The 21,877-nt window shown below is 43.6% G+C and overlaps 1 protein-coding gene across 4 annotated transcripts in view; it reads left to right on the top strand.

The window, feature by feature from the left end:
* Positions 1-19,199, top strand: part of LOC139050587 (phospholipid-transporting ATPase ABCA3-like) — a 110,655-nt gene extending 91,456 nt beyond the window's left edge. For all 4 annotated transcript variants that reach the window (XM_070527150.1, XM_070527149.1, XM_070527148.1 and 1 more), the window contains 5 exons: positions 1,318-1,485; positions 3,378-3,565; positions 8,061-8,234; positions 9,925-10,150; positions 16,379-19,199. In XM_070527150.1, coding sequence (XP_070383251.1) covers positions 1,318-1,485; positions 3,378-3,565; positions 8,061-8,234; positions 9,925-10,150; positions 16,379-16,588 — 966 coding nt within the window. In that variant the 3' untranslated portion in view covers positions 16,589-19,199. The remainder of the gene's footprint in view (positions 1-1,317; positions 1,486-3,377; positions 3,566-8,060; positions 8,235-9,924; positions 10,151-16,378) is intronic.
* The last annotated feature ends 2,678 nt before the right edge of the window (positions 19,200-21,877 follow it).

The raw sequence follows: 21,877 nt of genomic DNA, 5'->3' as shown, positions 1-21,877 counted from the left end.
TTGGTCAGAATGGAAGTGTCCTAACTGGTAGACCACACTGCAAGGTTAACTTGCACTACTCATTGCATCGTCAGATCTAATGATAGCTACAACCAAGGTTATGTTCAAAACGTTTTTTTTCATCCGGCTATGTAGAATCATTATTCCTGGATGAGAAAAAACCCACAGTATGGTTATGAGTGTGTTAATGTGAGTGTTCAAATGTTGGCTGTGATGCGGGCTAGGCGTTCTCGCTCCACAAGCTCACCAAACCACTTAGAGGTCTGAACGTCCTGATTCCTGTACGACAATTCAGTGTAAAAAGTGTTTTCTAGCATTCTCGTTTAAACTGCTACCCTCCTCTTCGGTGCTCAAGTGCTCGCTGGCTTTCTAGGCGTACACTGGTGCAGCCGGGCGCGCAGCGGCGTACCAAGCAAGCTACCAGCGTCGGCACTCTCGTAAACACCATCTTACTTAATGCAACACGGTGGCAAATGCTTGCCACTGACTCGCGAACGGAAAGGCGAAGTGGGACCACGTCACTGTAAAACTTTTACAATACCGCAGGTGCACTTGGTGGGGTTTGCTGCTTTCTGGTGTGCTGCCAAAGTCTGCGCTGCGTAGCACCGAAGAACATGAAACTGAGGAATGAGCTAAGAAAAGAAAAAGTGCAGGGGAAGAAGGCACCACTGAGGAACTAGGGGGGTATTCTGTAAGAATCCACCTAAGTGGACTGTCCATTTTGGCCGCTGCTGATTGGATGCAGCCGTACGAGCGAGGAGGAGATGAGCAGGCCCAGCCAATCAGCAGCTGCCAAAATGGGCAGTCTACTAGGTGGACTCCTACAGAATACGTCCCCTGATAGAGGGAGAATTGGATAAACTGACTGCACTTTGTAGCATTTCACGTGCACCATAGAGCGATGAAGTAAAACCGAAAAAAAGAAAAGACTGACGGACTGATTGATTGATTCATTCATTGTGTTGAAGAGGGAAGGAAGTGTGTGTCTGTGTGGGAGGAGGGAGAATGGAGCGTCTGGTCAGTACTGTGCGAGATTCCCCAGTACGTACTAAAAGCTTGATACATGAGTTTAGGTACTTTAAAGTAGTGAAAAAAACATGGACAGAAACGGAGAGATGTACAGACACACGCAGGTGCCGACTAACTGCACTTTGTTTGCTTAAACTTGCAGGTGTAGATACTGTGGTACCAGCAGAAGAACAGATACAGCTAGAAAAAAAAAAAAAGAGACAACAGTGCAGGTGTAACGTTATATCAAGAACACTGAACAATAGAGGCATGTTTTTCATGCTACTTTATTGTACCCAATGTATGCAGGCTGTGGACAACCTGACCTTTGCGGTGCACAAAAACGAGTGCTTTGGCCTTTTGGGCGTCAATGGTGCGGGCAAGACGACGACCTTCAGGATGCTCACCGGTGACCTCCCCATGAGTTCGGGCAATGCGTACCTGGGTGAAGCTAGCCTCCAACGCGACCTTCAGGAGGTGAGCTTTCCTGTTTCAATTTGAATGCATGCACAAGTAGCAATACCTGCAACGTACATTACCACCAACGGTAACTAACGACATCAGTTGTGATGGCGCATGTGAGTGCCAGTGTTTTCATCGTCTACACACTACACTGGATGCTGCATTGGTTGGGGTCATTGGCAGCAGTATAATTTATGTCCTTGAGTATGAATGCATCTGCGAGCAACCTTTTGTCTTTCTTTAGCTTATTACAACCTATGCCTGCAAATGTTGTCTATTTCAACACGCCACCTACTTCTCTGCCATTGTCGACTGTGTTACTCTTTCATTGGCATCTATTTTACCTTGATGGACCTCCGGTTAGCTGCTTTGCAGGTAATGGAGGTCCATGCAGGTTACCTGCTCTGCCAGGTAACCTGCACTGCCATGTAACCTGCATTGCCATGTAACCTGCACTGCACCTGGCGTACCGTATTTACTCGCATAATGATCGCACTCGCGTAATGATCACACCCCTGAATTTTGTCGTCAAAATTCGTTTTTTGTTTCTTTCCCGTGTAATGATCTCGCCCCGAACCTGTCGCAGCGATATGTCATGTGCCTAGTCTAGCTAATGGTGATCGCACTTACCATCTGTTGAACGCTGTCAAATGCTACGCGAACGACTCTTGAAGACATACCTAGCGGTCTGCACGCACCAAACATTCTTAAGCAGATGCCCCATTTCATTCCTTTCATCACTTTCTGCACTTCCATGAAAAAAAAAAGAAACTATAACTGAAGTTGCCTTGACTTTATTACTTAGAGGCTTCATAATGATTTTGGCCAACAGAAAAGGCGCCTTTCATTTCTTCTGTCTGCACTCGTGGGCACACAACAAACCGCAAGCAGCAACTATAGTGGCCATGTTTACACTGATACGTTAGAATTGTACCCTATTCATACGCCGACACTTGCAACACAGCTAAGATATTCGCCCACCCTTAGCGGAAACGTGGGGTATTAGGATAGTATGGAAGGCAAATGCTGCAGTTTCTGCAGCATGCCCGCCATGTGTTTCTATGTCACTGGCAGCTACGCGCACCCATCTGTTTCTATACCCTCAAAATGGACACGGCTACGTTATTGTGGCAAACTTGCCAATATTAACGATATTATTTATTACTGATGCAGAAGAAACTGTTTCAATGTGCGTAATGTACTCAAGAGAAAAACAAAAATCGCGTTCGGTGCGTTCAGCTTGCTCCACCGTCCGCCATACTTATTTTGGTGTCCTGCACTGTTACAGCAGTAGCCGCCTGCTTGTTGACTTGTCATCCCTCAGCAAATGCAGGATGAAAAAAAAATATTTTCACGGGGAAATTTAACCCGCGTAATGATCGCACCCCTGAATTTGCATCAATTTTTTTACAAGAAAGTGCGATCAATATGCGAGTAAGTACGGTATGTTTGTATGCCAGTTGTGAACCTCCAAGAATGGCTTGTATACAGTATTGATGCCTGTAATGCCATTAAGGTTTTCTGTCACTTGTGAATTGACGTATGTATTTGACAGGATTAAGTGGCTTCTGCATGGGTGTGTTTAGAGCCATTAGCTGAAAATGGCATTCACTATAATGTGTTTCAGAATGCAACACAGTACTCTGTTCTTGAAAAAAAAACAGCATCCAAAATTTAACATCTCTTGCATGGCTTTTCTGAAGGAAATCATTTCACAAATGGCAGAGGTGTAGTTTGATAGTACCAGTAGTCATCCTCTTCCTTCCACTCGTATACATCGTTATGGTCACCATTAGGGTCATGTTCATTACGTAAGTGTGTTGCAGTTTGTGTAACATTATAATTAGGTTGCACCAAATTACATTCATGACAGCTGCTGCAACCATCCCGTTTCGCACTTCTTGCAGTTCCAGTCCAAGATTGGCTACTGCCCACAATTTGATGCTCAGATAGACAAACTGACTGGTCGAGAGACCCTGGAGCTGTTTGCACTCATCCGAGGTGTCCCCAATCAACGAATTCCTTCAGTCGTCGACTACATGATCAACCTAGCAGACCTGCAGGCCCATGCGGACAAACCTACAGAAGCTTACAGGTATGTTCTCCTGCGCAGAATTTTGTACTGTGCAAGCAGATCTTATCTTACGGCTGGCAAGTTTGACAGTGCCATAATAAGCACAGGGAGAAAATGTCCCCAAGCAAAGCACAGTAAAGCAGTTTGATTGTTTGCCACCTACTTTAGCAGCTTGTTGTGACGTTTCTTTAGCAGCAGCAGCAGCTATGATGCGTCATTGCAATTTTGTGACATCTGTCGCAGCTCTTGTTTTGCAGCTGTCTTCGTGCATTTTCTTCGAGGAAGTTTCTGGAAAAGAACCATGTCGCGCACACAGTGCCATTGCGGTAATCGTCGTGCACACAGTCGCGCGACGTCGCGCGGTAATCGTCGCGCACACAGTGCCATTGCGCAGGTAATTCTCAGCCCAGTTTTCAGGTAAATACCACAATCAGACATTGTGAGCTACAGTTATTGCTTGAAAACCGTCCTAAGGTTGGGATGAAAATAATAGACGAAACAGATGAAAACACAAATGCGTTTGTGTTATCACCTATTAAAACCATGCAGTGCACGTCCAATGGCACTATGCCCCATATGCTGTGAAACAGATAGGTGAAGATGCTTATCACAGTAGGGATGGCAGTGATAGCTGAACGCACTGGGCAACCCCTGAGGAAATTTGCTGGTACTATAATGCAATAGAGTTCCATTAATTCAACTCTGGCTGTTGAAATTTTCCAGGGAATTCAGTCCCAGTCTTAAGGCCATGGCCAGCCCCCGTGCATTTCTATATGCTGAAACTTTAGTTATTTTGATCCTAAATGATCCCACCGTTCCCTGCTGCAGGTGGCATGAAGTGAGCACCACGTTTTGCTCTGACGGCATCGTAGGCATTGTATTCTGGTGTCGCCCGCCAGCTCAGTTTCATTGCTGTCTCCCACCGCAATCCTTAACACTTTCGGGACCGGCCCATAGGCCATCGATCCTATATGATCGACGGTTTTGCGCGCACTGCCCCGTTCAAATTTCCGCGTGCTTGGACATGTAGCTCCATCTAGGAGGTCGTCAGGAACTAGACTCTCGGTTTCTGCATAGTTTCTTTCATTTCCAGCAGGTGGCGATACGCGAGAGAGAATTTTCTCGATTGCGGCGGCGGCGGACGCAGTGGAAAATGGCGTCGTGCTCGCGTCCGGTCGCTCGAAAAGAACGCCGTCAATCGCGCGATTCCGCTGCTTCGGCAACGGATTTTTTTGATGAACCGAGCAGCGAAGAGTCTGAAGACGACTTCGGCAGCTCCGATTTTATTTCGGACTCCGATTCGGATGATGATGAGCCACGTACTTCATCTAGTAGCCGAAGGTGAGCATAGTTCCACATTCATTTCTTTCTGGAGTAGGTGAACGGGCTCGCTATATGTTCTCATTATTTTATCTTTACTTGATAGGGTCTCAACAAGCTACGGCAATGATCTGCTGCCGCCAGCGCAGAAGCGGATTGAGTTTTCGCCGCGACGGGAACCTGGCGTGTACTTGGACGCAGAAGTGGGCGTGGCGCTCAGAAGCGGATCAAAGAAATTCTTGACTGCTCTGGACTTCTTTCTTCTGTTTTTCTCGATGAATGTGATCGAAACAATTTGTGACAACACGAACAAGTATGCTTGGACTCACATTTTGGAAAAACCAACGCATGCTTGTTCCGATGGATCTTGGGAAGAAGTCACCCCAAGTGAAATGCTAAAGTTTATCGGACTCGTAATTTACATGGGCGTTGTGAAGGTTCCTCGGCTGAAGCTGTATTGGAACGTAGGAGATCTGTACAGCGGTCTGCTCCCACCACGGATCATGCGGCGACGCCGCTTCATAGCTCTACTCGCAATGTTGCAAGTTGCAGACTTGGACGATGTCACTCAAAGTTCAAGAGGAAAGCTCCGATACATGTGGTGGCTCCTGCAACACATGAACGAAGTGTCAGCGAATCTTTTCCAGCCACATCGCGATCTTTCCGTGGATGAGCGCATGGTGAAATCGAAAGGGCGGTCAGGCATCCGACAGTATATCAAAGATAAAGTAACAAAATGGGGCTACAAGCTGTGGGTCCTAGCTGACCCTGGCACCGGATATACTGTGCAGTTTAGTGTGTATACCGGTAAGCGTGAGCAGCCAGGGCCCCATGGCTTAGCTTTCGACGTAGTTTGCCAGCTGTGTCACAGATATCTTGATCAGGGCTACAGGATCTTTATGGACAATTTTTACACTTCTACTAGCCTGTTCAGTCATCTTCTCAGCCGAAAAACATTGGCTTGCGGAACCACACGCAAGGATCGCCGAGGATTTCCTGCCGAACTGAAGGATGCACGGTGGGAAAAAAAAGCTCGACGTGGCGACATTCGATGGTTGCGCGATCAGAACATCCTGTACCTTCAGTGGAAAGACCGGCGTGTTGTCAACATGATGAGCACGGTTCATACTGCAAATGACACGGTCACCGCAAAAAGAAGGGAAAGAAGGCAAAACTCCTGGACTCAGATATCTATAACAAAGCCTCTGCTGATCCATGATTATAATGCTGGCATGCTAGGCGTAGATAAATCGGATCAAATGATTGGATATTATAATGTTCTCATGAGAAGCGTACGGTGGTGGAATACTCTGTTCTTCCACTGCATCGATATTGCATGTGTGAACAGTTTTGTACTCTTCCAAGCTCACCGCACATTGCACCCAGAGATTCCTGAGCTGGCACGCACTGCCGGGTTTGACCACCTAGCTTTTAGAGAAGAGCTCATTCGGCAGCTTCTGAATCTTGACGGTGCCAAGCAAGCACACACGCCTCCACCACCCGTCACAAAACATGCACCCCACAAGCCGGAAAAAGTGGCAAAACGCAGAAACTGCAAGCTGTGCTATGAGCAGAAGAAAATCGAGCTCAAAACTAATGTCTTTTGCAGCACATGCCAAGTTCACTTGTGTTTTATGACTGCCCGGAACTGCTTCGTCGAGTGGCACAAGAACCGTGGGACCTGAGTGGCTGACCACTGGTGCAAGCTAGATTTCACACAAAAAAAAGACAGTTGTAGATACGCGTGCCAAATTTTCACAAGCAAGAAAGGAGGCATTGTAGCACATTTTGTATACCTTGAATTTTTTTTATTATGTTTTTCCACTTGTATATCCATGACTTTTCCAACTTTTTTATGTTGTTCTTTCAGCAAATCTTGAATTTGAGATTTTTTAAAAAATATTATATATCACTTTTAAGTCTAACCTTTCTTTATGCATGAAAGACCATCTAATTAGCTACATTTTGATAAACATTGCAGCAATATAGCGTAATGACTATTCGTAATAAAAAATAATTTTTGACACCCATCAGAATTGCCTGTTTTTTCCCCGGTCCCGAAAGAGTTAAACACTACGCTATAAGAAAACGACAGTGCGTTTCGGGCTCCACCAGCTGTAAGCGTTGGTGCTTCGTGCTGCGACGATTTGCGCAACTCCTCGCATTATGTAGATGTCAACGACAGTTGAGCTTGGCAAATCTTTTATTTCTTCGGACTGTACATTTTCCTTGTTAGTACATTTCTTCTCACATTTCTTCCCAGAATGTATGAATGAGGTTCTACTGTATTCTTTTGATCATTGCAGACAGTCTTTGCTGAATGGGACACTAAAGGCAAATATTAAGTCAAGCTAAAGTGACAGATTAGTGCTCTATAATGTCTAAGGTATCAATATTATTGTGAAGAGAGCTTTAGTAAACAAGAAGGACATGATTTGAAACTCACCCAGAACATTCAAGCCCTATATTGAAGTCACTCCTTATTATAATTCTGTCCCTAGTACTGAGCCACTCGTAATAACAAGATCATTATATTGCATTATAGAACAAAAGAAGATACCACTTGTCCAGTTCGATTTGGTATTTAGTAAAAAGAACTAATTGGTGTTGCCCTTGACAACAAAAAAGGCAGTCGAAAGGCTTCGTTCTCGCTGGACTCGGCGCCACTAGCGCTTTCATGTTTTCAGTAGTTTTCTTATCACATGGTGCTGTGCTGGTTTTGCTGGCTCGTGGAACTGGCACAAACTGCAAGTAGCCGAGAATTCCACGTCCATGCGATGCCATGGGATTCCCAAACAGTCCACGGCACTGGACCAAGAGCAAATGCAGCAGTGAATCCTGTGTTCAGTCTTGGCTCTGTTTTTCTATGGCTGTGCATTTGCACTTTGCACAGAAAACAGTAGCTCCACCTGTAGGGTAGCATTTTTACCCCCTACGACAGCAAATGCAGCAATGGCATATGCAACGTCGCCAATCACCACCTGGAGGCGGGCAACTTGAATTGCGCTAAAGGTAAATTTTCTCATAGCCTTTTTTGTCACAAAACAAGCGCTGCGAGCTTGAATGGCATTTAAACACTCCACGACGACATAGTATTTGCCTTTGCTGTCCCTTGAAACGGCTAGTATGAATGACAGTGTGTTTGGAGAGTTGCATGTGACAGTATTGTCCTCTCGTTTCTGTTTCCTTGACCAAGTGGTGGGAGCCGGCGCAAGCTGTCCATCGCCATGGCGCTCATCGGCAACCCTCCGGTGGTGTTCCTAGACGAGCCCACTGCGGGTGTCGACCCAGCAGCACGGCGAAAGATTTGGCAGGGGCTCGACGACGTGCAGAAACTCATGGGTGCAGCCGTCATCCTCACCAGTCACAGGTCATTACTTCTTGCTTCGTGTGATTGCAGACGCGTGTTTTTAATGATTAGCCTTTGTGGGAAACTTCACCCAGTTTGCGGTATGTTTGTCTGCATCTGCAACCTCTTTCACACTCTCAGTGACCCAACTTGTACACTAGCTTGGGCCACTTTGGACCACTTTGTTAGCTGCTGTTTTGCCAAGGAGACGACAAGGGCCGCTGGCTATGTAATTCGGCCATTTGGCCATCTGCATCCATGACAGTTTTCATTTATTGCCTCAGTATTCCTATTTCCTTCTCAGTGGCAGTGATATCTGGTTATATATAAATCATGTATAAACACACTTCATTATATGGAGGTTATGTCGAAAACTTCTTTGTATTGAAGCTCGTTATATTGAGGTTTAACTGTAGTTTTGTGTGCTCTAGTAGACGTCAGTGCAACAAAATGCCGTCACGACTGCTGTCTCACATGTCTGTAACTCCAGGGTTCAGGTTGTTTCGCAAACTGTGATACGTTTACAGGCCATCTAAATCTCTCGGAGAACTCGGGAGTATTAGTTTATACCACTGCATACCGAGTAGCCAAAGAAGGTGAAAATTCTAAACTGCATGTTCAAGCTGACATTACACTGATGCCATATGAACGCATATAGGCTTAAACAAAAGAGTGTGTTGTAGTTAGAACTAACTTGCCCACAATTTATCCACAGTAGCACATGCAACATAATGTGCTAGTGAAACACATATGGTTGTTTCATATATTTTGATCAAAACACAAAGAAAAGTACTTTATCTTAGTTTAGTGAGACGAATAGAATATAATTTATAATAGTTTTCAGTTAACCTGGATTCTTTAATTTTTTTTAGTGTGATACCTTTAGGCAAATTCAATTATGGAGACTTCACAATATTCATTTTAGGGCAGAGTTACGTATTCTGAGTCTTGATTGTAGGACTCCTAGTATAAACTCACCCAAACCATTACCTTTTTCTCAGTTGTACTTTTAAGAAACAAAGCTAGCACAGCTCGTGTATAAACATTATAATTGGTCAATTTTCGCGGCGGTCAATTTCAAAGCTAAAAGTTTTGTTGTCAACATTGCTTCGTTTGTTTGCACTTATTTTAAAACAGATAACTGTCTTTGGCTCTCTTGCTCGTTTTCGTGGTCCGTAGTTGGACTTTCATCACCGATACAAAGGGTCGATGCAAAGGACACATGCTCTCACGCAACTGTCTTGCGGGGCACCTTCGTTGCTGAATGCCAACTATTAAAACCCTTCGAGGTGCTAGTCCTGTCCATCATACTGCCACTACAGATTAGATGGTCAAGGACTCTGTTCCCTACGAATTACACAATAAAGCAGCCAACACACCTAATTACCTCACCGTAACAAATATACTGTCAAGAGCATCAGTCCTTTAATAAAGCAAATATCTTTCTAGAAGCATTTGGCTGTTTTCTTACATTGACAATTATCAGTGGTTTCTGCACGCATATTTCCTTTGTAAGCTTGATTGATCTATAGATCAGGGGATTGTCTATATTATATATTGATTTATTCCTCTTTTTTTTACTTTCCAAAGCTACACCTGTGCCACGAGAAGGCCAGCAGCCCAAAAAAATGGGAAATAATAATTGTCACAAAATATGGCTGCCGCCTCACCATCAGCTTCTCTGTTCTCTCTTACGTTTGGCACTGTGCAGCATGGAGGAATGCGAGGCCCTGTGCCAGAGGATATCCATCATGGTGAACGGGTCCTTCCGATGCCTCGGCTCGACGCAGCACCTCAAGTCCAAGTTTGGCGAGGGCTTCACGGTCATCGTCAAGATGGGCCAGGAGCAGGCCACCAGCTCTAATGCGATGACGGACATCTGCAACGCCATGCAGGCCAAGTTTCCAGGCAACTGCGTGCTCAGGGACAGCCACCAGGTGAAGTAGCATTGAAACTTTTGCTAGTCAGTGGGAGTTCGAGGTTGTAGCAAGTACGCCAAAAGCAACACAAGGAGACAGAGAATAGGACAAAAATTCATTGCAGTCATAGTAAGTTTACTACAGAGAGAATGTGTGCATAAATGAATGCAATATAGCCTTTAAAATGTTACATTGCTGTAAATACTTGAAGCTAAACATTTCGACAGAATTGCCTGTCTGGTTGGGAAAATGATTAGGAATTTCAGACTGACTCGAACCATTTGGTTGGATCCATTTCGTTGGGAGTCCAATTTAATTGGAGTCAGTCTGAAAGTCCTAATTTCTGTAAATGTAACATTTTTAGACGAAAATGGAAAATTTTTTATCCAGGAAAAATAAATATCTATGCTAAAAGAAAGTAACATACCGGTACGGTGGTAGTAAGTCAGCCTTAGTATAACGAACATCACTACAACGAATCTAACGTGTTTCTCGCTGATATCAAATCGTAATGAATATGTGCTGATACAGTAAAATCTTGTTGATTCAGCCCTCGTTAATTTGGAAAATTGGATAATTCAGACTTGTCCTCTAGACCTGGCAGGCGCGTATGCATTATTTAATGTAATCCAGCTCGTTAATTCCAACATATGTGGCCACATATTGGTTAATTAAGCTAACTCTCTGAGCTCAGCGAGCACCGAGCGCAGAAAATGTGTACGCAAAATAGTAACAACGCAAGCATCCACCCAAAATGTCCACATCACCATAGTCATCAGCAGAAATCGTATGGGAATGACAGGAACACCAGAACGCTTCGTGCCTGGTTGTGCCTTTATGGCCTTTTTGCATTTACTGCCACGCATAACGCCGGGCTGGTCATGTGGTTGCCGTCCATGATTAAGCGGATAATGACGACCGCGGTTTTATCTCTAGTGGTCGCGGCAAACAGCAGTGTCGTGTTGACTCAGTGCATGCATCGGTTGTGTGCCTCACAGAACTGCGTGGTCGCCGTCCATGATCGCGTCGGTAGCCAGTTCCGTCCGTAGCGGTTGCAGCAAACAGTAGTTTCATTTTCACTCGGTGCAATGTCTGCACTTGCAATGTCACAAACACAGCAGAAGCTGTTGAGCGTGAAGAGTGCTGGTTGCAGTGCGACGGTTGGGTGATCTGCTGGCAATAAAAAAAACTGGCTGTGGCTTAGCTGAGGTTAAGCCCAGGATGCGAAGCATACTAGCCTTTATTTTAACGCGACAGAGTTAAGGAGCTCGTGTCGCAGAAAAGCCGGTGTCGTCGGCGTCGGCTCAGGCATGCGGCGCTTGCTCAGGCGCACATTTCGTTGTCGCGCCGAACGCTGCGTTGCTCGACGCTCACCGCGTCCGATGCGGGGCGCGTAGTCGCTGCGCCGTAGCAAAGCCACCTAGAAACAGTCTCTGTAGCACGCCGCAACCTTCGCTTCTCATTCCAACGAGCAGCTCTGTCTCCAGGAGGCATCTCACCTCGTGAGTGTCTAGCAGAGGCAAGGGCAGATGCTTATATACCGCCGCGACGGCGCGAGCGACGGCGCGAGTTGGAGCCCCATTTCTCCTCTGTCGTGACGTCATGGTGTCACGTGGTATTGAAGGCGACACCGCCGCGCCTGAGGAGCTGGGTTGAGCTCTAGTAATATGCTTCGCATAAAAATAATTGGTATGTGCACGCAGTAGTCACAATGTGTCTGGGATGAAGATGCACACTGCAGCCACGTTGCCAAGGAAGTCGCGAGGCCTTCACTTCTGCGTGCACTAACTGGTAGCGAGATGATGATAATCGCGGCTTCCTCATTGCTTTCGTGAAAAATAGACACAGGGTTTGCTTATTCATTCGATAAATGGAAACTTATTGACAAAGTAGGCATTTGTTTATTATTTCCTTGATACCCTCGATAATTTCACATTCGGTTAATTTGGACTTTTAATTTTAGTCCGTGAAATCTGAATTAGTGAGGTTTTACTGTATCACAAAGGCATTTCCTTGTTGGATGTGAAGACCATCGAGTCTGTGCAAAGGAAACACAAATGTGATGCTGTCAAACATCTACCGAAGGGTCTCCGGTAAATTTCTATGGCCTGGCAGGGGCTTATTGTGCTGGCACGTGGCACTAGAACTACGCTACATCGCAAATAGATGCTTCACGCCTTCATTAATATACGGCCGTGTGGTGTGAGTGACCACATTGTTGAGTATTGACAGTGCGTTGGATGCTGGCCAGCCAAGACAAGTGTCGTTGGCCAAAACGTGCGTGTACATCCAGTCTGTGCTGTTTCAAGCTTCTGCTAGATGAGAGTTGACGCTTTTGCAGCCAGGTAATGTGCCCTATGTTTCTGCATATAACCTGCATTCTCATTTACAACACCTTGAAAACGAAACAAAGAAAAAGAAATTGCATGTATTTACTTGTAGAAATAACTGTGCACAACTGTGCCCAAATATTAACAAGAACAGTCTTCTGGATGTATGTCTTTTCTGCGTCATACCCTTTGCCAGGAACTTTGTCCTCACCTTTTCGGTGGCACCTATAATCTGGTACACTCAAAGGACGGCCGTTGAGCGCAGCTATTGCAATCCGTCTTCAGGTTCACCGGCGCCGCATGCAGCATTCACAAAGCATCAGCCTAGGGAAAACATAAATTGGTGGGCCGTAAAAAGGGCGAAGGGAGCTTTAACACGCAGGGTTGAGGTTCTCTAGAAAATAACGAAACTTTACATGGAGGAAAACTTTGCCTTCAGGTATGGCTTCACAGCAGTGTGTGTGTCGCTGACATGAAGCCACATCTCAGGGATAATTTGCATTTAATCTGCACACTGATGTTACTGTTAGCTCTTTCAAATTTTTGGTGTGGGTTATATGCACATGCCTGTGCTCACATTGCGCATATGTGTGTCCTTTTCATTTATTTTGTCCTTCGTGTGAACAGTACCATACAGTAAACAGAAAGATGTAATACCAACTACGCCCAGTCAAAGCCTTATTGTTGGTTTCTGTTAATTTGACCCTGACAGAGCTGACGAAATTAATAGAATTATGTAGGAGTCGAATTAAATGATATGCTGAATCAGGGTGTCTACCAAGTGGACATTTCCGAATTCCCTAAGTTTTTCCTGAGTGCCTTTGCAAAATTCCCTGAGTGACACAGAACTTTGTTTTATGTCAAGAAGGGCTGGACACCATGTAGCTAGAAGCTGTCACTCTATAGTAAGAAGGTAAAAAATAAGAAACGGCTTAATCCAATTTGAACAGTAAGGAGTAGTGTTTATTTTATTCATAACGAAAACAGTAGGGGGGAGGGTTAGTAAAATGCACAGCGAATAAGATGTCTTCGAAAAAAATGGTAAAGCCCATTGTAGATCAAGTTGAACATCATCAAATACGAATAAAAAGAGATGCTTTCAAAAGCAAATATTTTTGAATATGAGCTATTTCTATCAACTGATAACAAGCTCATTGGTATGAGGCCAGAACTTTGTCACAAGTGAGATTCTATGTCAGCAGCTGGAAAATCAACCTCAGCTGTCCTTGACACATTCTCAGCCTGCAAACAACGCCTTAGTTCCATTTCACTGCTTTAAAAAGTTTGTTTTGGTTTGGATGAGGGACACGTGCTTCTCGGCATCAGCCAACACTTAGCTTTTTGAGGTCAAGCTCCTTCAAAGAAGCGGCGGCACACTTGCTTTCCCGTTCGTTCCTCAGTGCATCTGTCCTTTCTGTTCTCGTCCTCCTCCCGCCGCGCATTCACCCCACAGACCATTGGAAGCATCCTCTTGGTCAGTTGTACAGTCAAGGCCCGATTATTTTCGGACTCCCTAGGAGTCAGGAAAACGTCCGAAAAAATTAATGCATGTCTTTTACTGCCCCTAAGAGCTCCAATCGCCATGGGCACTAAAAAAAGCTCTGAAGACCTGCCAGTACACTTATTAGGCCTGTCGGTGCTTATACTGTGACAGGAGACGGCGGGTGCATGCGTATATAATTAAAGAATACATAATCAGTCCCATGTAATTGGCCCTTCCTACGCTTGTTATGCTTCACTGCAAAACTTTCACGTATGCTTCACCACATAACATTACTGTACTAACGCGGAGCTCACTTTCGGAAACAGGCATAATGTGACGCGTTGTGCTTTCCAAGCTTCGAAGCCATTGGCAAGGGTTACAAAGACTGACTCAGCACCATTGCTAACAGTTGCAAACATCGAAGTAGCTAGGCCTAGCATTGCTGCAGTGGCGGCTACAGCTGCCAGCGGATCTGCGTGCGAGAGCGCCAGTTCGAGACAGTGATAATCAAAATGGCGGCGGTGGTGGTGGCTTTGATTAATGCCATTTCGGATCTGCGGTCACGGCAAAAAAGTCAAGAAAATTGGACGACGACGGGTGCTTGCATCTGAAATTTCAAACGTTCATACATTGACTCTGTGGGGTAGGTGTTGGTGCCGCGAAGCCATCCGCATTATTGGGCATGTCCCAAAAATCAGGCATCTGGAAAATCGGTCCTTCACTCTACACTGGCAACTCCAGCTGACGACACAGCACTAAAGACAATTTGTTAATGATTCCTCTCTGTTACTCGAGCCAGCCTTAGCGCAACTTTTGTTCCCTTTCAATAAAGTTACAGCTAATTTTCCCTCATAGAAGCACAAATTATCTGAGTTTCCCCCTGAGAATTTCCAGACTATTCAAGATTCCTGAGAATTCCCAGTTTGCTCAGTTGATATAAACCTTGCGAATAAATGTCAAGACGCATTGCTGTTTCATTTGGCAGTATTCGCTCGATTCCAACAGGCCTCTTAATCAAATGCACACTCACTTTCTATGCGTGCAAAGTAGTAAACTAACATAGAAATTGCAATAACGCTCCTAATAAAGTATAAATCTAATGCACACCCGACTTTTTAGCAAGAAAAATAGTTGCACAATGATGGCCCATTTTTTAAAGTCAGCTTCGCCACAGTGTTCATTAAAATTATTCTTGCTGCAATACATTTGTGTTATGTGGCAGAGCAGGCGAACGCTGCAAAGGCGGTTTAGGTTTGTGACCGATTGCACCATGCAGACAACTTTTGGCCCAGTTTTCTTTTAAAGGACATGTTAGAATCGAGTTACTGTAATCAAACATTATGAACTGCTGTTATTGCTTGGAAATTTTCCTAGGGCACACTGAAAACAGGCATTGTCTATGAGAGATGACGCAAGTTCAAGGTATTCACTGTTCCCTAAGCCCCTTCATGACAGACGCTGCCACTAATAGGGTCGCTATTGGAGTCAGCATAGAGTACAGGCACTTGCGTGCATACCGGTCAAATTCTAATTATCTGGCGAAGGCCAATCCTGGAATTTATTTAACAAAAGTGTGGGCCCATAAAACTAAATCTATGGGCACCAGCTGGGAATTTTGGTTGAGAAAAAATTTACCGAAAAAATTAAATTTATGGAAGTTGACTTTACACACAAAAATGTGGTATTTAGAGCTACCAGCGAACAAATATTCTCATCACTATAACCAAGTTTTTCCAAGATCTTGCATACTTGGTTTTGTTACAGCAGTGGAATACTCCTTGAAATATACTATGGCTAGCCAAATTATAGATTTGCTTCGAACAGTGCCTGCGAGACACACTCCTCGTGGACAAACCACGTGCAGAATGGTGACAAAAACTGAAAATAAAAAAAATTCTGGACCCTTGTGATTATGACATTATGATTATGATGCCTAGTGATTATGACAATAGTCTTGACCAAAAAAGAAAGAAAAGTTGCATCCCCTGGAGAATTTGGTCAGCCAAGAAAGAGCAGGCATGGCCTCCGAGACTGGAGGATGGCATGCACTCTCTCTTGATAGCATGAACCTTCCAATTTTGGCAGCTTTAGAGTGGACTGCTGGAAGCCAAGCCTGGCCAAGCCAGCAGAAAATTCAACATGGTGGCCTACAAGATCGGGCAGAGTGGCTCAGAACAAGTTATTTAGTCCGGAAAATCAAACTTTTTCGGACCTCAATTCACTTGAAAAATCGGTCGCAAAAGTGCATTAGCTCTATGGGAACCCTGACGGTGCATTTATGAAGTTAAGAATATCCATCATGTCTCAATTTTTGGAGTCTGAGAATTGCGTCAGTGGCTGTGTTTGTGTTTATCAGTCTTTATTTGTAATAAAGTAAATATAGTATCCTTGCAGCGTAAAAATTAATGGTCATGTTTCCCATTTTCTCTCCAGGCCTTGCTTCACTTCCACGTCACCGACACCAGCCTGAAGTGGAGTCAGCTTTTCGAGACCTTGGAGTCGCTCAAGCAGGAGCTCTCGTTCGAGGACTACATTGTCAGCGACACCACGCTGGAGCAAATTTTCCTTGCGTTTGCGAGGTCGCAGCGAGACACGATGACCGAGGCCTCTGTTGGCTGCTTCCGAAGGTGTTGTCCTTTCTAGCTCTGGCTTTCTGAGCTGTCGCCTGGCCAAAGAGCGCAGCCAAGCATTGCCTGCGCTTTCACCGCAATATTGTGGGCACGGAAGGCTGCACAGAGCCGCTGCTAAAAGGAACCCAGATTGTCAGTTGAGTATCTTAAAATTTCAAGCCGACAACTTCAGTATAATAGCAAACATACTATTGAAAACACCATGTGAATAGGACGAGATTGACTTAAGAGAGTTGGTTTTCTGCAAACAGTGGCACATCTTAGTGTTGTTTGATCCATGACGAGGTAATTTCTTTTGCCGATTGCGTGGTTAGTTGCTCAAAGTGAGTTTGTTGGTTCAGCATTTCTCACTTGCTTGTTCTTTATCTGTAGTGTACCCATTATTTTGCATAAAGGCAGAACGGTTCCAACTGGGAAAAGATTGGCAGATGTCTTAAAGTTACCTTTGCTTCTGCAGTGATATTAACTATTCATTGAAGACCTTGTAATTTGTTCACGCATTCTAATTTGATGAGGAAGCCTATGGTAAAGAACAACTTTTGCATAAGTCTGCAGCATATGCCCTACTTACTCGAACCAGTAGCAGTAAATTGTGAAAGATGGGAAGTTTGTATTGAATCTTGCTGTGATAATGGGAGCGGTGGGCTCTTGGCTCTGGCAGCCTTCTCTGTCCACCAAGTTGCGGTCAGGCAATGTGTGGATGTTGTTGCATTGCCTTTCGTGATGGTTGTGTGTTGTCGCAGCGGTGCTAGCTTTCTGCAGTGCTAGTTTTTCTGCGTTTGAAAGGGTTTAATGTTCAAGATGACGGTGCTGAGCGCGGGCGCTTGTGCGAGATATCTTGTTTGGGAAGTCATAGTGATGCCACCAGTATGGGCAGAGTGAAGTGGCTGAGTTTATTGCGCCGGATCTCACGGCGACATGCAAAACTGTCACCTTTTCGTGACTGCACACTGTGATTTTGTTAGCTAAAAAGGTGCCTTGCAGTTATCGGAATGTGTCAATATTGAAGTTTTTTTTTCTTTTTCTTTTTTGCCAGTGAGCTGTAGGTGGGCAGGAAAGCTGCACGTGTCATCTTTAGGGATGTGCAAATATTCGAAACTTTCGAATAACGAATTGGTGTCCTATTCGATTTAGTCATCGATTCGGAATAGTTGCTATTCATAAATGCGAATACTTCTTTAATACTTTTAGAATAATTGTAAACGTCAACTGCACCTAACTAGCCCACCGAGGTTGCTCAGCGGCTATGATGTGGGGCTGCTGAGCACGAGGTTGCAGGATCGAATCGCGACCATGGTGGCTGCATTTCGATGGGGCGAAATGCGAAAACACCCATGTATTAGATTTAGGTGCACATTAAAGAACCCCAGGTGGTCGAAACTTCCGGAGTCCACTACGGCATGCCTCATAATCAGAAAGTGGTTTTGGCTCGTCAAACCCCATAATTTAATTTATGCACCTAATTAAATAGAAGATTGGAGCAAAAGTACAATAAATTTCCTTTTCGCGGGCTTAGTGTAGGCAAAACATTAGAAATTCCATAGTGTAGCAGGCTACGTCACATAGGTAGCCATACTTTACAGGCTACACAGCAATCATTTGCACTCTCTTAAAAGTCATGTGCATGCGAAGAAACTTTTGTTTGCTCATAATGTTACATTCTTGCTTTTAATAAACAATGCTTCATAACGTACCATGTAATAACAGAAACGTGCTACCCTTCAAAATACTAGGACGTGAACATCATTTTGTAATAATTGTAACAATGGCTGTTCATTATTTGAAAATTATATTTTAGCCATTTTATATTCAATTTGATTTTATTCACTTTTAGCACTATTCTATTCATATTCGATTTGGTTTTAAAAATCACTATTCGCACCCCCTAGTCATCTTACTTGGCAGTGTGTTTATGATGCGCGGCATAGTCTGCAGGAGGGTGGGTCACTTGTTGCGTCACTTGCTCGGCAACTTTTGCATTTTCTCTTTGTAGACGTATTGAAGACAGTTCTCTGGCAAAAATATATATTTACCGATAACGATAATACAGCATAATTTGTAGTATTTCGAGTTTCAGATATGGTTTCCTAAGCTTTTTTTGTTCTGCTGATAGTGTTGAATAGATTGAGCGAAAGCACTATTACCGGACTGCCATTAATATCATAAAGTGATCGTGAACTATGCAGTATTGCCTGTATGTTAAGGCAGGTTTTGTTTTGCTTATATGTGGCGTGCAAGATGTCTAGTGAAAGGGTAGCTATTATTGGTAATTATCTCCAGTGATGTGAGCCAGGTAATCCACATTTTCAGTTACATGCTTGCAGCTTTCTGATCAAATGTTCCAATTCATTGATGCATCGTGATAGGTAATCATAGTCCATGGTAATCATGGTAATCAAAGTAACGCAGTTGCACGTTGTGACTGCGAGGTTGTCTGAAGTATTTTAAATATTCCAAAAATTGTCAAATGCAGTCAATACTGTCATGTGTATTAATATGCTTGCATCCTGTTAGTTTCGCTTTGTGTGTTTGTGTTGTGCAATACTTTTGTATAAACACACAAGCGGGTGTTTACTGTAGAATGCAAGCTCTTTGGAATAAAGTGCTATGCAGTTTTCTTCTTATTTCTGGCATTTAAACTGGTCTTTTGTTGACAAAATGAAAAAAGAAAAGAATCTCTAAATATGTTAAGCTTTCCCAAACTTTCTTGCCTGATGTTTTTCACATTGCAGATGTAAGTGGTTTTGTAAACTTCTTTCTATAGATGCAAGGATGCTGCCTGTTTAGGACTGGTGTTGTTGAAACTGTCATGGGTGTAGCAACAGTTACCTTTTATTTACTTAAAATGTTCAGTCATTTCATGTAGAGCCGTCATTAGGGTTAGTGTGCAGATGCATGGCGTTCTTTCAGTGGAGGTATTTAGCAGGTGTGATGAAATTTTAAAACTGAAAATTCTTGGAACACAGAACATATGATAATAAAAAATTTTGCTAAAGAATAAAGAATATGCTTAAAGTGCGTTCAGGCTGGGTCTCAGCAGTAGTACATCAAAAGGCACTAGTCAAGTTTGCTTTGCCACATTGTACTTTTGCCTAATGCTAAAATGAAAAAAAATGCAGCAGCTGTGCCCAAGGAAGCGCCTGGAGTATCCTTATACACGTCGTCTGTGTTTATGCTGTTACTTCACCACCACCTTTCATCAAGGCTGATTCTTCGGCTAGTTGGTACTGTTTACTCGTAATGGCAAAGCCTCTAGCGCAATTCAAAAAGACAGGGGTGTGACAGAGGCACAGGACAGCACTAATACCTTTTCTTCATTGATTGTTTCATGCGGCCGTGCTGTATGCAGTAGCAGTTAAAAACATGTAAAGCGTGTTTCATTCCATGGCCCCAAACTTTCATTATTTTGATCCTAAAGTTAACCTTCACCGGATAATTCAAATCTGATAAGCCAGCATGCACGGGCCTCACCCCTACACTCTTAAACAATATTAAACCCTTTGGGTCATATCCTGCCACACAACAATAATTGTCATCTTTCTTGACCGCATTTCCTTTAACGCTGCGAGCCTGATACTTCCAAGTCACAAATGGCATGCACATTATCAGCATGACAGAGCATTCTCAACAGGAAAGTAGTGAACGCAGCGTTTTCAAGAAAGGAAACGCAAGCAAGACAGATGATGATGATTGTTGTGTGGCAAATACACTTCCCAAAGGGTGTACATCTGATAAAGGTGTATGATGACCCTGCTAGCAACTCCTTTAATGTCAGCATCTGTCTCGGTGGAGTTTAGGGGATAACAAATGTCTTGAACACATGTCATCTCTCATTGAAAACTCCAATTTTTAGCCTGCCCTGGGACATTTTCAAGCGATAACCAAAGCTCTCAATATCATTATGGTATTTGGCTGATTCTAAATTGCTCCTTTTTTTATTGTGATAATAATTATAGATACACTTCAAGCAAATTTTTAGCGTCGGCATCACCATGAGGTTCCGTATATATTTCGGTAAATGTATGCTATGTGCCACGTCTTGCTATATGACATGCGGTATGTGTGGGTTATATTGCCGCATCATTCTATCACTAAACTTGCTCATGCCTGGTCTCGCATTCTTGACAAAATTATTCCTCTGAATTTCGAGAATGGTAGCCCACAAACAAACGTCATTAAACAAAACACTGACAGTGCATGTCTTTTATCTTAAATCTTATCGGATTTAAATATTGAAAGTGCGAATCAATAACAGAGCTCAAACTTGAAAATGATGTAATTTTATTGGCACATCTGTGCACTACCTCTGGGATAGGCCCAGGAAAAAGGTTTCAAACATACCTGATGCAGAAAAGTGGTAGTAAAGTTGCTAAGAAAGGTGTTGGCTTTAACTAATAAGCAAATTGAATTATATAATAGCAGTATTCAAACAGAGGATCCCTAGCACAACAGCTCGTTATTACGTAGCTTACATTCAATTCATACTGCCACTACAGCTGACTCTTACACTTCATGTATTATACTAACATGTTGCTGTTGCACTCATTGCTTTGCCCTTGTAGCAAAACACATTTTTTTTTTTCAACAAGATTGGGCTGGAAATATCTGGCGTGGTGCAGTCAAATAAGAAACCAAAGCTGCCTTCACTGCATTCGTATGCTTTGCCGTATAACAAAAATGTACGACGGCAAAGCTGACTCTTAAAAACTGTGCAGGGAAGCTGCTTTTAGGAAACCGGCCGCCATTGTACAACACATAGTAGACCTTTGCTCATTTTTAATGCGTTGGCATAGAAGTGTCGAACTGGGAAAAGGTATGTGTGAAGTGTTGGAAGCCGGTCACGTGGTGCAGGGTATGGGAGGGCTTGGAAGAACACTTTGATTAGGGGCTTTAATGTCATGTCTATGTTTGTTCTCTTCTTTGGGTACAAAGAAAGTGACGCACATTTGATTAAGTGGCACGTTGGACTCGAGCAAATATTGCTAAATGAATCGACATTGTGTTTTGTTGTTTTTTCTCGATGTTTAATTTGACCTTCCATGTAATTCAATCAGTTCCGCTGGTGCCATCAAGGTAAAAATTAACAGAAGTTGACTGTACTTATAATTTGCTAGCAAATTAGGCTACCATATACTTCTTCTGTTTTCACTCTTTTTTGAGACACCATAAAGGCACCACATGTTGCAAATGCAGTGAATGCATGGTGTTAATAACTACTGCAAGTGTTGCAAACACTGCAAACGTGTGTTAGCAAAACATGTGATGCATTTATTAGTGTCAGCTGAAATGGCACAATTATTAA

This window comes from Dermacentor albipictus, chromosome 10 (genome assembly GCF_038994185.2).
Source record: "Dermacentor albipictus isolate Rhodes 1998 colony chromosome 10, USDA_Dalb.pri_finalv2, whole genome shotgun sequence".
NCBI lineage: Eukaryota > Metazoa > Arthropoda > Arachnida > Ixodida > Ixodidae > Dermacentor > Dermacentor albipictus.
The sequence above is the reverse complement of the archived record's forward strand: the minus strand, read 5'-3'. Positions and strand labels throughout refer to the sequence as shown.